Source organism: Daphnia pulex, chromosome 7 (assembly GCF_021134715.1).
Source record: "Daphnia pulex isolate KAP4 chromosome 7, ASM2113471v1".
Classification (NCBI taxonomy): domain Eukaryota; kingdom Metazoa; phylum Arthropoda; class Branchiopoda; order Diplostraca; family Daphniidae; genus Daphnia; species Daphnia pulex.
The window spans coordinates 9,298,900-9,313,303 of NC_060023.1; the positions used below are offsets into that span (position 1 = coordinate 9,298,900).

At 40.5% G+C, this 14,404-nt stretch overlaps 5 protein-coding genes and 1 long non-coding RNA gene across 7 annotated transcripts; 3 read left to right on the forward strand and 3 right to left on the reverse strand.

Moving 5' to 3' along the window:
* Positions 1 to 1,299: 1,299 nt before the first annotated feature.
* On the reverse strand, positions 1,300 to 2,995 carry LOC124198051 (extensin-2-like). 2 transcript variants are annotated; one of them, XM_046593704.1, is made up of 3 exons: positions 2,857 to 2,995; positions 1,580 to 2,748; positions 1,300 to 1,486 (listed from the first exon to the last, which is right to left on the reverse strand). In XM_046593704.1, exons 1-3 carry the CDS (start codon positions 2,858 to 2,860, stop codon positions 1,418 to 1,420), a joined length of 1,242 nt encoding a protein of 413 aa, XP_046449660.1. In that variant the 5' UTR covers positions 2,861 to 2,995; the 3' UTR covers positions 1,300 to 1,417. The 2 variants fall into 2 exon arrangements, with proteins under 2 accessions (XP_046449660.1, XP_046449659.1); XM_046593703.1 differs by having other exon boundaries at positions 1,300 to 2,748.
* A 785-nt stretch (positions 2,996 to 3,780) lies between these two features.
* Positions 3,781 to 5,564, reverse strand: LOC124198054 (40S ribosomal protein S9-like). The gene is made up of 4 exons (XM_046593706.1): positions 5,461 to 5,564; positions 4,850 to 5,087; positions 4,439 to 4,625; positions 3,781 to 4,038 (listed from the first exon to the last, which is right to left on the reverse strand). The coding sequence occupies exons 2-4, from the start codon at positions 5,070 to 5,072 to the stop codon at positions 3,864 to 3,866; spliced, it is 585 nt and encodes a 194-aa protein (XP_046449662.1). The 5' UTR covers positions 5,073 to 5,087; positions 5,461 to 5,564; the 3' UTR covers positions 3,781 to 3,863.
* Positions 5,565 to 6,093: 529 nt separating this feature from the next.
* LOC124198417 (extensin-2-like) lies at positions 6,094 to 7,737 on the forward strand. Its single transcript, XM_046594247.1, has 3 exons — positions 6,094 to 6,239; positions 6,350 to 6,704; positions 7,728 to 7,737. Exons 1-3 carry the CDS (start codon positions 6,236 to 6,238, stop codon positions 7,735 to 7,737), a joined length of 369 nt encoding a protein of 122 aa, XP_046450203.1. The 5' UTR covers positions 6,094 to 6,235.
* Positions 7,738 to 8,320: 583 nt separating this feature from the next.
* On the forward strand, positions 8,321 to 9,462 carry LOC124198055 (tropomodulin-2-like). The gene is made up of 4 exons (XM_046593707.1): positions 8,321 to 8,533; positions 8,687 to 8,830; positions 8,909 to 9,061; positions 9,128 to 9,462. The coding sequence occupies exons 2-4, from the start codon at positions 8,702 to 8,704 to the stop codon at positions 9,128 to 9,130; spliced, it is 285 nt and encodes a 94-aa protein (XP_046449663.1). The 5' UTR covers positions 8,321 to 8,533; positions 8,687 to 8,701; the 3' UTR covers positions 9,131 to 9,462.
* A 491-nt stretch (positions 9,463 to 9,953) lies between these two features.
* On the reverse strand, positions 9,954 to 11,284 carry LOC124198053. Its single transcript, XM_046593705.1, has 2 exons — positions 11,171 to 11,284; positions 9,954 to 11,109 (listed from the first exon to the last, which is right to left on the reverse strand). The coding sequence occupies exon 2, from the start codon at positions 11,107 to 11,109 to the stop codon at positions 10,021 to 10,023; it is 1,089 nt and encodes a 362-aa protein (XP_046449661.1). The 5' UTR covers positions 11,171 to 11,284; the 3' UTR covers positions 9,954 to 10,020.
* A 1,699-nt stretch (positions 11,285 to 12,983) lies between these two features.
* Positions 12,984 to 14,240, forward strand: LOC124198056. The gene is made up of 3 exons (XR_006876436.1): positions 12,984 to 13,135; positions 13,296 to 13,492; positions 13,932 to 14,240. It is a non-coding gene; the product is annotated as an uncharacterized LOC124198056 (long non-coding RNA).
* The last annotated feature ends 164 nt before the right edge of the window (positions 14,241 to 14,404 follow it).

The following is a 14,404-nucleotide window of genomic DNA, read 5'->3' on the forward strand; positions in this document are numbered from 1 at the left end:
CTCTGTACGTTTCGTCTCCTATTCAAATTCTTGCTCAACTTCCCGTGCCATTTGATCGCAAGTATTTCCAAACTTAATTTCGTGAGAAGGATGTATGGGAAAAGGTACTAATTGAAATTGATATCTCATCAACTAGATTATAAACCCATTTGTCTCATACGATGAAAGCGTAAAATTAGTAAGTCACCCCCAAACATTTATCTCACAATAGTTGGTTATTGTTTTCGTACAGCTGCTTACCAGGCAGCAGGCAGGAGGCAGCTGCTTACCGCATTCACACTGGCAGGAACGACGCAACGTTACGGAAGCGAGGACTGGCGTAGCGTCATCAGTTGGGGGGAATCTGTAAGACAATAACACAATAACCCTTATGCCAATTCCTTTGCCTTGCAATGGGGGTGGTCGGTTGGAGCTTATACCCATCTAACGCCACGGTACAAATTATTCAAAGGCAAAGGCTCTACGCTACGCTTTGCTTAAGTTTCTAAATGTTAAGCACAACAGTTAAACCTAAAATTCTACAATCATATTACTTATGATGCACTGTTATCTGAATTTTGTAACCTATGTGCTTATTATACTAAACAGCCAAGTGAAGCAATAATACTGCCGTTGTCTCGTTACTGCTACGTCTTGTTAATAATATAAGTGTTAAGGATATCCAATGCAAAAATATTTCCATAAAAGACAATACTAAAAAAAAAAGAAAATAATAATAAAAAAACCTTTCACTTTTAGGTTTACCTGTGGCGTGTGAAGAAATTCAGAGAAAGGTAATAATATTCATCACCATAACCAGGCTAATGACATCTCGGGTGAGTGAAGGATGGTGGCCTCCACCGCAACTAGCGGATCTTGTTGACATAATAAGGAGACGATTTAGGTACAGGAAACGAAGAAAAGAAATCAGAAACAAGGAACTTTATCCAAAATTGATATTAAACAAAGCTGTTACCAAAATCGATCTTGCGATGTAGGTTTTCCGGTATTGACTGCGGAATGCATTATACCAACTTGCGGTGAGCGATGACGACTATGATAAGAATGATAATTATAACTATTGAATCATGATTGTATAATTGTTCATTGAACGGATTAAGCGACTTGAATATTTGGAATGAAGCGATGCTTATGTAATTACCTTCAATCAATGTATGAATCACCTGAGCATTTAAGTGCAACAAACAGAAAATGCCCACCAAACAAACAGAATGCAGGATGTGTGCTGCATCCTAGTGTTAATTAATATTCAACCTTTTAAATGTTCCGGACTGATGAAGTAAATAAGAATATTTAATATTTACCCGCATAAATAAATTTATTTTCTTATTCACATTTAACACCCATCGATTAATAACAATGAAAAAAAAAATTACCGCCATAATTTAAAGAATATCGAATAAAAGAAATTTCAGCTCTAGTATTTGGGAGCTTCCTTGTAGTAAGCTGGAGAAGCATAGGTTGTGGTGTAATATTCTGGTGCTTTAGTGGTGTAGTAGCTAGGGGCAGAGTAATACTTCGGGGCTTCGGTGTAGTAACTGGGTGCAGCGTAAGTTGTGGTGTAATATTCCTGGGCTTTGGTGGTGTAGTATTGAGGAGCCTCTGTTTGGTAGTAACTAGGAGCTGAGTAGTACTTGGGAGCCTCGGTGTAGTAAGCTGGAGCGGCGTATGTTGTGGTGTAGTAAACTGGAGCTTCAGTGTAGTAACTGGGGGCAGCATACGTCGTAGTGTAGTAAGAAGCTGTGGTGTAATACTCGGGTGCCTTGGTGGTGTAGTAAACAGGAGCCTCGGTTTGGTAGTAGCTTGGAGCAGAGTAATACTTGGGTTCCTCGGTGTAGTAGGCTGGGGCAGCATACGTGGTTGTGTAGTATTCGGCCTTTTCGGTGTAGTACTTGGGGGCTTCGGTGTAGTAGCTAGGTGTAGCGTAGGTTGTGGTGTAATAAACTGGAGCCTCGGTGTAGTATTTGGGTTCAACGTAGTACGAAGGGGCAGCCGCTGTGTAGTAAGTTGGGGCTACGTAATACTTGGCAGCCTCAGTTGTGGTTGTGTAGCTCGGGGCAGAGTAGTACTTGGGGGCTTCAGTGTAGTAGCTAGGAGCAGCGTAGGTTGTAGTGTAGTAAACTGGAGCCTCGGTGTAATATTCAGCCGCTTTGGTGGTGTAGTACTTGGGAGCCTCGGTGTAGTAAACTGGGGCAGCGTAGGTTGTAGTGTAATACTCGGGTGCCTTGGTGGTGTAGTAAGTTGGAGCCTCGGTGTAGTAGCTTGGAGCAGAGTAATACGTGGTAGCCTCGGTGTAGTAAGATGGGGCAGCGTATGTAGTAGTGTAATACTCCGGTGCTTTGGTGGTGTAGTACTTGGGAGCCTCGGTGTAGTAGCTTGGAGCAGAGTAATACGTGGTAGCCTCGGTGTAGTAAGATGGGGCAGCGTATGTAATAGTGTAGTACTCGGGCGCTTTCGTGGTGTAGCTCGGGGCAGAGTAATACTTTGGCGCTTCGGTGTAGTAGCTAGGGGCAGCGTACGTTGTGGTGTAATACTCGGGTGCCTTGGTGGTGTAGTACTTGGGGGCCTCGGTGTAGTAGGTCGGTGTAGCGTATGTTGTTGTGTAGTAGGGCGGCGGCGTGGGGTAGTATTCCTTCGCCGTTGTGGTTTGGTAAGAATATCCACCGTACCCAGGAGACATCGGTACACCCGTGGTCGACCCAGCCATCAACGATACAACACCCAACAGCAGCACGACGCCATAATTAACTAGACAATTTATAAATTTAAACATTATTAACCGATATAAATTGCCAAGTAACAACTAGAACCACAACAGAATTTACTTTAGGAATCAATTAAAAAGTAACTATTTACCCATGATTGCGAACTGGTATTACGATGGAGATACAATAGGAGACAAGTAGTGCACTGCAGTTGTCGTGTCGGAGATGCTCACTCGACTGATTTCAATTGTCTTTTCCCTCGCATTTTATAGGACTTCCCCTCACCCTGATTTGCACCTTTAGCCTTACGGCTATTCTAATACCTACTTGCTGATAATGATGTAACACGTGCCATTCTCACTCTTCCTCTCTATTACTGTATGACACTCTTACCTAATTTTCTCCATGACCTTAGTTTAATGCTCACCCTACCTCTTTACTGCATTACATTGGTATGTTTTCTTATGATGTTTTGCATTATCTTCCATCATTATCAGAATTTTATATATAGCCTATATAAGAATTTAGGCTTGTTTACTGTTATTTCCGAAATATATTTTTTTGTTCCAAGGGGTGGGGAGGTTATTGTTGATTGTGCAATAATCTCATTGCATATTTTTATATGCAATTAATTCTCTAACAAATTATTTAAACTAGCATTTCAAATTTTGAGCCTTTAACTAGATTGTTTTTTAATGTTTATATTTTAAGACACCTTTTCTTTACAAATATAATAGCATAATACGGTACAGTTTCATTATCTTTTCACACAATCTACGTGTATAACAAGATAAAATTATAGGCACTCATGTTGTTCAAATACGTTCTTTATTACACGGATATAATTGTAATTTAAATTAATGGGATGTATTATCATTTTATCTCACTTCATATTATGAATTTCTATCTTGTTGTATATATACAACAGCTACTGTATCTTGTGCTAAGATAAATTAATCAATTTCTGCATTCGGATATTTCAAAGAATTTTTGCCAGATTCGTACATAAAAAACACCAAGTTTCTTTGCTTACAGCTAGACTCGAATGGTTCTGGTTACACAATCAAACAACTCATTTCAAGCGCACATATTGTATTACTGATCACAAGAACAGATACAATGACGAGGCTCAAATCAAGTGAACAGGGGGCGAATATTCTACTCGTCATCCTCTTCACCACCATCTCCGCCATCCGTGCCCTTCTTCAAGTTCTTCCTCTTGACACGACCAGCACGGCCGCCACCGAATGGCGAGCGCAGGGCAAAATCGATGTGCTTCTGCGAATCCAAACGGACGATGAAGCTGGGGATGTTCACCAACTGCTTGCGGACACTGCAAATGCAAAGAATATAGAATAAATAAACGAACGTTAAGGGAAATTCAGACCAAGGAAAGGATCGAGTCAAATTTGCCCACCGAGCCGAAAGTGTCTACCCAGAACTAGACATCAGGCGTGCAGTGTTGCAAGCAACAACTCCAGTGGCCTTTGAGAAGTATTTCTCGCGTCTGTCAATATGTGTGCAGACTAATCCACTTCATGTCAATGCGCAGTGGAACAGAATCGAACCACAAACGTGGGGATTCATGGGCGTAGACTGTTGCGAGCAACAGCACAGTGGCCCAAAAGACACAACGTCTCGTTAGAACACCGTCAAGGAGAATCTTCACCTCAGTGACGTGTTAGGCAACTCGTTTTAAATTGGGGGAATGCTGTTAGCACACGAGTGAATACCGGATGTGTCGCTGGCGGATGAGAACACGGGCGTGGTGAATCGATTTAGCCAAACCCAATTTGAAAACTTGGGTCTGCAGGCGACGCTCCAAAAAGTCTTCAACCTTCAAGCTGAGCACGTAATCGAGCTTCATGCGTCCCTCTTCCAACACACCAATGCGGACCAACCGACGAAGAAGGGCATTACCTGTAAATATAAAAGAGATTCATGATTATTCCTGCAGTTTAAATACATGAGAAACGATTACAACTGCATTACTAATTCATTCAGTTATAGCTCATGTGAGGCTTGACATCAGGTCTCAGCCAAGAAGTGTCAGATAATGTGCATCATGCAAATTAGTTCTATTTCAATGACAACACTACCATGCTCAATCTGCATGCTTGAATTAATATGACAAAGTTATTTACCTTCAAACAGACGTTTGCCATCCTTCTCGTCAAGAGTGAGCAACTCTCTGGCAGCTTTACGGATCTTGGCCAAAGTGTACTTGACCCTCCAGACTTCCCTCTTGTTACGCAGACCATATTCACCAATCAACTTGAGTTCTTGATCTAAACGAGCCTTTTCGAAGGGGCGGCGAGGTGCCACGCACACCTTCCGCTGGACCAAGGGAGCACGATGGTTCACCATTTTTTACTCTTCAGCCTGCAGAAAAACACATTTTCATTAGTCTATGGAAATACAACAAAATCCCATCAATCAGCTAAGAACATTGATATTGTCGCCTAGTCACGAATCAGGTCAATCTACATCAAGATTCCTGGGATTAAAACTGGCAATTACTTTAGCCTCATTCCAACAACAATCTCTATTTGATCAAGAGTAGTTATCAAGTAGAACGGAGGCATGAACCGATCACCGGTATCGAATCTGTTGAGATCTCAAGCATCCTTTCCATTTGGTCACAGAAATCAATACTACCGTAAACTATCACACTCCACGACAAATTTCCTTCATACAGACACCCTTTAAATAATTAAGATCAAAGAAATATATGTTAAAAAGAGGAAAATCTTACCAACACAACTGCAACTGACAGCAGGCGAGAGCGAATAGAAGACTGATGGCAACGACTACAGCCACTTATAAAACATGGAAGCCTTGTCTGACCACAGTCTGTACTCTATAGTGCGCGCAATTCAAAAATGGCATTGGCTTTGTGTGGTCTAAAAAAAAACAAGCCCAACCCCATTCTTCCCATACAAAAGTGAGTAAAGAAGAAATAGACTATACCATACATAATAACTGATTTCTTAATTGTCATTAAAGTTATGTTTAGGCCTTCTCTGAATTTCCTCGAGAGTGAATTCCGGATCGAAAAACATGGACCAAAACGTAAACTTAATGCAATGTTCCTTTCAAACTGATTGGTATATTAAAGTGTTGGTGAAATTGAAATGTCAAACTTCTCACTTTGATTTTTTAACTAACAATTACACAATCTTAATAATAATTTATCAATCTACTATCGATAGGAAAGAGTAACAAAAACAGTAAATAAAAATATAATATACAATTTCAAGGTTGTCTTTAAACGAATAGGCCTTTATTACTAATTAAAAATTTTGCAATGTTGCGCAATTGAGGTAATGGGGTGTGGCACGTGTTACATCATTATCAAATAGTTATTAGAATAGCCGTAAGGCTTATGGTGTAAAACAGGATGAGAAAAATTGGTATAAAATGCGAGGGAAAAGACAATTGAAATCAGTCGAGTGAGCATCTCCGACACGACAACTGCAGTGCACTACTTGTCTCCTATTGTATCTCCATCGTAATACCAGTTCGCAATCATGGGTAAATAGTTACTTTTTAATTGATTCCTATAAAGTAAATTCTGTTGTGGTTCTAATTGTTACTTGGCAATTTATATCGGTTAATAATGTTTAAATTTATAAATTGTCTAGTTAATTATGGCGTCGTGCTGCTGTTGGGTGTTGTATCGTTGATGGCTGGGTCGACCACGGGTGTACCGATGTCTCCTGGGTACGGTGGATATTCTTACCAAACCACAACGGCTAAGGAATACTACCCCACGCCGCCGCCCTACTACACAACAACATACGCTACACCGACCTACTACACCGAGGCCCCCAAGTACTACACCACCAAGGCACCCGAGTATTACACCACAACGTACGCTGCCCCTAGCTACTACACCGAAGCGCCAAAGTATTACTCTGCCCCGAGCTACACTACGAAAGCGCCCGAGTACTACACTACTACATACGCTGCCCCATCTTACTACACCGAGGCTACCACGTATTACTCTGCTCCAAGCTACTACACCGAGGCTCCAACTTACTACACCACCAAGGCACCTGAGTATTACACTACAACCTACGCTGCTCCTAGCTACTACACTGAAGCCCCCAAGTACTACTCTGCCCCGAGCTACACAACCACAACTGAGGCTGCCAAGTATTACGTAGCCCCAACTTACTACACAGCGGCTGCCCCTTCGTACTACGTTGAACCCAAATACTACACCGAGGCTCCAGTTTATTACACCACAACCTACGCTACACCTAGCTACTACACCGAAGCCCCCAAGTACTACACCGAAAAGGCCGAATACTACACAACCACGTATGCTGCCCCAGCCTACTACACCGAGGAACCCAAGTATTACTCTGCTCCAAGCTACTACCAAACCGAGGCTCCTGTTTACTACACCACCAAGGCACCCGAGTATTACACCACAGCTTCTTACTACACTACGACGTATGCTGCCCCCAGTTACTACACTGAAGCTCCAGTTTACTACACCACAACATACGCCGCTCCAGCTTACTACACCGAGGCTCCCAAGTACTACTCAGCTCCTAGTTACTACCAAACAGAAGCTCCTCAATACTACACCACCAAAGCCCAGGAATATTACACCACAACTTACGCTGCACCCAGTTACTACACCGAAGCTCCGAAGTATTACTCTGCCCCTAGCTACTACACCGAGGCCCCTAAGTACTACACCACCAAGGCACCTGAGTATTATACCACAACCTACGCAGCCCCAACCTACTACACCGAGGCTACAAAATATTATTAAGAGGAATCTTGGTTTTTAGTGTGAGTTTGTTTCTACAAAATTTCATTTTATCGATATCCTGGTTACTCTCAAATCGTTACGGAAATAGTCGTGAAATATACATAAATTTATTTGCTCTAGCAAATCGTATTTTTCTTATTATAATCTTAATGGCAGGAAAAAACTCATAAATAGTGAAGTGTTAACATTTTCAAAAATTTTCATGGAATTTAAACAATTAAAATCGAGTGTAGTACGTACTAAAAGAACGAAACGGTTTTACACTTTTATTTTGTGCCGTAACTTGAGTAAATATTTGCTTTGAAAAATTTATACTATTTGAGTTACGTTGGTTATAACTAAGTTTATCTTCCTTTATAAAATATCACGGAAATTATTACTCTTAAATTAAAATTCTCGCTTCTACTAATATTTTAGATCCAAAACTTTTGAATGGAAAATTAAATGTCTACTGCATTCGCTCTTAATTTCAATTTAACTTCACGCGCGGCTATAGAGCAAAAATTTCGGAGAAATTGCCATCAGGTATGAGAAGTTCCTTAATTGGGACAATTTTGTCTGTGTTCCGCATTGCCTTTTTTTTTTTTGCATTTACAGCAATCGATAAAGAACAAAAAAAACAAACACAGGGTCTTGCCAGGAAAGGGGACGCCAAAATATTTCACTAAAATAACTAGCTACTCCATTTGACTGCGACGTATAAATATTCCTGCTTCCCGCTTGTCCGTGCCAGAAAGAGAGCTGGTACTGCGCAACCGCCCCCACCTTTTAAAAAAATGTTATGTCTTTTTTTAAAATTTTCCCCACTGTGGTCCGATGTCATGTTTTGTTTCGTCAGATAGGCAGTTCAGTCAACTCTTTTATCTGGCGTTTTGCCTGGGTCCTTGCTTCTTCTACACATCGGGCAGAGAAAGAAGAAATCGAGGCAACAATAGACACGTCAATATACCCGAGACCGGTTCAGCAGGGAGTTGTTTCAAAGTTGTCGAGTGTCTAGTGGCTATCTAGCAACGTGCAGAGATCAAAAGTTTCAGGAAAGGTAAGTTGTGTACAACTATCCGTATCTTGATTTTAATTGCAGATTTTTTCTACGGGGGAAAAAAGACACATCTTTTGTGCTTTTGTGTTGCCTGTCTGTTGGCAAACTATATCCTTTTTATTATATCTGTCTATTCAAAAAATCTCGATTTAGCTGTTCTTCACAACTATGGCATCCACAGCAAAGACTAATAATGAAAAAGCTCAAAAGGAAGACGACGACTTTGACGTCGACGATCTCCTGACTCAACTTTCTGCGGAGGAGTTGGAAATGCTCTCCAAAGAAGTCGATCCCGATGTCCGTATTAAATGCATTTTGAATTTAATCTTTTTTTTTGTAAAAAAAAAAAATTGTTGGCAATATTTTTACGTGTAGGATAAGTTTGTTCCTCCTGCTGAACGCACTAATTACCACTGCGAACGAAAAGACACCGGTAAAATGGACAAGAAACATCTTAACGACCACATTAGCAAAATTGCACTGGAAACGCCCGATCAACCCGAAAATGTGCCGTTTAGCGGTAAAAAGGTAACGATCCGATTGAGATGTTTTGCGTCATTCGTTCAATCACGGGATTCTTATTTCGACTTAAAGTAAAAATTCCGCCGCTACACGGTGCCAGAGAAGCCGCAGCTAAAGAAAATGATGTCGTTCGAGACCCCAGTCATCAACGAAACAACATCGCCAACGTATATATCTTGTGTAGTCTTCCACATCCCACTTGCTTTCATCAAATGGTTATTCTTTTTTTATCAAATTTAGTTAAATATCGTCATACAAAAATTTGATATGCTGAAAATTTTAAAATTAGCAATCTTTAATAAATGTCCTTTTGTCAGATTTTTTAAGTTTAAGTAGAGAAATTTGAGAATTTACCTCCCAATTTTATTTTCAAGGAAACTGGAAATGAATAAACCTCAAAAATGTAATAATTTTGTAGCTTTTCCAGTTGAAGCGGGTTCAATTATAATTTATAACTGTTCTACTATGCTTAACATTTACGAGATTTTACTGTTATAACATATAAATCCCATGAATATGGGTTGTGATTGAATTGGTCAAACAATTACAAATATTGCACGAGTAAAGCTCTTAAATGACTAAAATTCAATGAACAAATTCAATGTTTAATAACATACCGAGAGTTTTACCCTTGTGTCGTTGACAGGAACACACATCACAACACGGAAACTTTGAATGAACGAAACTTTCACCGGACAAGATTTCAAAACGTCCTTTCTCATCCACCTATTTCTTGTTCTGGTTTTTTTAAAATTCGTCTGCAGTTTTCTGAACCCGCCCCTTTTAGCTGAGATCACTTTTGACAGCCAAGAAATCATTTCCAACTAGAATTAAAATTGACGATACCTTTGAATGAGCGTTTAAGAGTTCCAAAATAAACAAATTGAAACGCTAAATATTCCGTTCGTTAAGGCCTGTATTTTCCCAAAACAAAATGCAATCACGAAACAAGTGAGTGTAATGAGTTAACCAGGAACCTTAAACTCAGTCCGCGACCTCTTTGATGAAGGAAACTTGGCTATATCCACCATACGTCGAGTTACAGTCAAGCAAAGGTCTGGATAGCTCTTCATCAATTTCTCCCATTCTTCCTGGTGGCAAATTTCTTTTCCATTGCTGATGACGCAATCCAGAGTCGCTTCCTTCAACTTGTCGATCGATTGCAGGTCGGCCCAAATCAGTAGTTCAACGGCGTTTTTCACGGTGACGCATGGCAAGAGGTACTGGACACAATCTTCTTTCAAGTCTTTGATGTCGTACTTGTCGGCGGCCACGAACAGCGGTTGAGCCGTGCCTTCAGTCAACGGAGTGCTACACCGGCCGGAGTAGATGTAGTGGAGCAGTTCTTTAAAAATCTCGGGTACAATATCTTCGATGACGACTTTTCTCGTTTTCGACTCTTGCATGTCGTGCTGGAACATTGCGGCAAAGACGGGGCTCCTGGCTGACAAGATGGCCACATGCCCGCCGATTTTCTCGCCGTTACCAAAACAGAACTGGACATCCGAATGAGTTTGACGAGCCAACAGATCCGCCATGTGATTCAGGGCGCTGATCTCACCGACACCGAACATCTTGAACTTGATCCAGAGTAAACAGGAGATCAATGGCGGCTGCAGATTGGCGATACTAGCATACGTTTTGCTCGATTTCCAGAATCCATGACGTAGGCCTACTTCCTTCAACGTGATGGCATTTCCGTTGATTGTAGACCAAACAGCGTAAGGTCGTCGTCGGTGGGAATCTAGCGGGCCGATGAGCGAGACCGGTGAAGTGTCGTTAACATTCACGGTGGCCATCTTAAACGATTTGACCTGCGTCAAAAAGATCTCGAAACAATACCGCCGTGAGCCATCGTCTTTGACTACGAAGTTGTACACACACGAGACGTTGAAGTAGCAAACATCGAAGGGGGCGTGATTCAGCTGGAATCTCTCAGTTTCTCTTGCTTGACAAATACTGGTTGTCTTATTCAGCCATGTTGTCCATTTCACACACGTCAAATCGTCATCCACTTTCTCGAAAGTGATGGGCACTTTTATCGTATCGTCCATCTTGGAAAATCAGAAATAAATATTGGGAAATAAAAAAATTCGACTATTAAACTGTTGATACCTCGGTAAAAGATGGTGAAATTAATTTCGATTGAAGATCTTTTTTAACGACGAGAAGAGCTACAACACGTCAGATCACTGTGACCATCGACCTTCAACTGATTTGGTTTTTCTTTATTTCAGTGGGGGGGGGGGGGGGGGTTAAGTCCTTGACCTTTGACGACCTTGAGCCCTGAGGAAAGACGTAATTTAGATTTTAAACATTTTTCGAAAAAAAAAAAACATTTTTGTTTGAATTCTTTGATTAATTTACTAACACTTAATAAAATAAAATTTAACAATTAATAAAAATCTAATATACATTAAGGCACAAGATATCTCTACTTAAACTCTACTTCAGTTTGAACAGACATATTGCCACGTGAAAAACAGTTTTGCAGTTCTGCAACAATTTTGCATTGCTTTGAAGTTCAACTATTTCAAAAATGTAATTTTATTATGGTGCCCAGGGATAATATAAAGATATGCTATGGACGAAATTCTTTGATGCCAAGTTCTCTCAAGACTCCACAAGTGATTGTTTTGTTTTTTCTGAACATATATTCACGAAGCTCACGGTCGTAGTGCATATCGGCCGAGTTACACTGGACATACTTTCAGCACTTGGGCAAAGGTACGTGACCGCTACTTGGTAACTCTTATCACGACTAACCTTGTCTAGAAAATTTCCTACTAGCTTTTACAGTTGAACGCGTATAAGTAACTATGCGACGCACCGGAGTCACAAACTAAATTTCAAACTTAGTCGTCCCGCTCACGCAAACGAATAGGCAGCCAGCCCAGTACTACGATTCCCGATTCCCAGTAGCGAGTAAATAACGTTATTTGCTGCTCTTTGATCTGTTTGTGATAACTTGTAGCTACTTCTTGCGATTTGCATAATAGGCTAGATTTTACTCAGCACTTAAAACTTAGATAATACAAGTAAAGTTAGAAACGCGCACTTCCGTACAATTAATTTTTGGAAGTAAATTATAGAAGGCGTAACCATCGCGTGACGCGGTACCATTTCGTGACCCAAAAGCTTTTATGATTTATAAAAGGTTGATGTTATTTTCTGAGGTATCATCCATGTCGTCAAAAGTCGTATGCAGATGTGAGCCGGCAGAGATTTACGTTGCGCAAAACCCCAATTCCCAAATACATTTGCGCTGATTCCCTTATGACATTTCTAATGAGCTCTTGATAAAACAAACGAGCGCGACTGCGTTTTTCATTTCTTTTGTTGCGTGCCCACTCGTTTGCCAAATCAACAACTCGCTGTGTGTGACGTATGTGTATAGTAGTGGCTCTTCATTCAAACAATAATAGGAGTTGAGGTTTACGACCGGTCTGAGTGGAAACAACATGTAAATATATATGAATTCTGGTGAATATATTACGCACGAATGTCAACGTCCATAAAAGCGAAATGAACTTTATTCGAGTAGTCATTTGGATGAGCAACGTATATATATATATGTATACGTACTCTGCTGGGAGCTATAAGTACGCATTCATTATGCTCGTATCTTTCCTGTTTTGAGCACCCATATCATTTAGAGTATATTTACTACTACTACTACTACTACTACTCCGGCGAGCTGCTGTGCTTATAGCCGTACGTCGCCTCTAATGATGTCATTATAAGGTTGCAGTACACAGTATTTCAACTTTTTTTTTTTTTTTTAAATCAGAGTCATCAAAAATTATGCCTCATGTCTTGTTTGCAGGCGATTTCTTGTTAGTCGCCCAACTCTGTGTGATTGTTCTCTCATCCGCCTGCGCGCATCATACAACTTGTCAGTTGACTTCGTCAAGTGTTTTCCGGCGCAGCCGGAGAACTGCATAACGAACTGAGCGCATCAGACGTGCCCCCCTAACCACCACCACCACCACCAGTGGACGCAGGGTATATAAAGGTGCTCGGCTACTCTGATTTTGACAGCATTCTTCACCAAACCTCTCACAACGCTCGTTTCGACAGGTAAGATGTACACTTCAGTCTTTTGCTTAGGTCTAGTTAAATTTGAATGCCCGGCAATTAGTATATGTCGCATTAGCGGTAAATGAATCTGACTTTGTAGTTTTGACATACTGAACTAAGCAAAAAGGTTTGAAGTTTAATTGAAAATTGTGTCGCACAGAACCCGGAATGTTGAAATCGACTTCTCTGAAAGCACTTGTTACGCTATTGGTGGTGTCCTTCGTTCTAATGGCATCGTCACCTAGGGCAGCTGATGCTCGCTATCTGATGACTCGATCTGATCCGCTGCTGTCACCGATCGGGCCTCCTTACGGAAAAGACCCGCGCTTTGATCGTCTCTACGACATCATCACAAAGGTAAAATTTTATTCTTTTTCAAAATGATGGATACTCAATTCTCAACATATTTGCCTATTTGGGCATTGAAATATTCAAGTTTTACGTCAAAGCTCATCATAGAAAAAGTGGGGTAGTACATTGAATCGTTAAAAGTTATTTACTCCCTAGTTATTTTCAAGATCCTTACGCTAGATTTAAGACCCTCCTGTAATGGTAAGAGGACAAGTGTCCTCTTCCGTGCGTCCCGGAAAAGCCACTTTTGATAAATAACCCACGATAACAACATTGTTTGCTTTATTTTCAAATTCCATTTTTTAAAGATTAGCGGGGTTTTTTTTTCATGAGGAAAATTCGGTTTCATTCCTGCATTCAAAGACGCAAACACGCAATAGTATCTAATCTATGATCGCACACAAACAAAACAATTAAAATTACACAAATTCTCTCATATTTTCAGTTGCTTCAAAACGGCGGTGGGGACCTGGAGTACCAAATAAAAAGTCAACTCGACAGTGGACCGTAAACCACTGATAAAAGAAGACCCCCAAAATGCATCTTAATCGTCTATGCCACTACGGAGGAATATTCTTCGTTGCTGTTCAAAAATTACTTTTCAACCATTTTCCAAGCTCCTATATAACTTCATTATTTAAATACACATTATAACCGCAAAATTCATTTCAACATGTAAACCAAGCTTAATATTATACATGTATACGTATTGTTTACTCTTTCTGATCTGGGGATATAATAAACCCTAAGAATTGAACTAGAAGTTCAAATATAAATCCTTTGTGAGCTAAACACTATTCAAAATCATGTCATTGTACTAGCGAGAAAAGGTCACGATTCACTAACCACTCAATGCTATTGATTTTTCTGGGTGAAACTCGTTAAAACATTTTTATGGTACTACCATTCACGAACAAA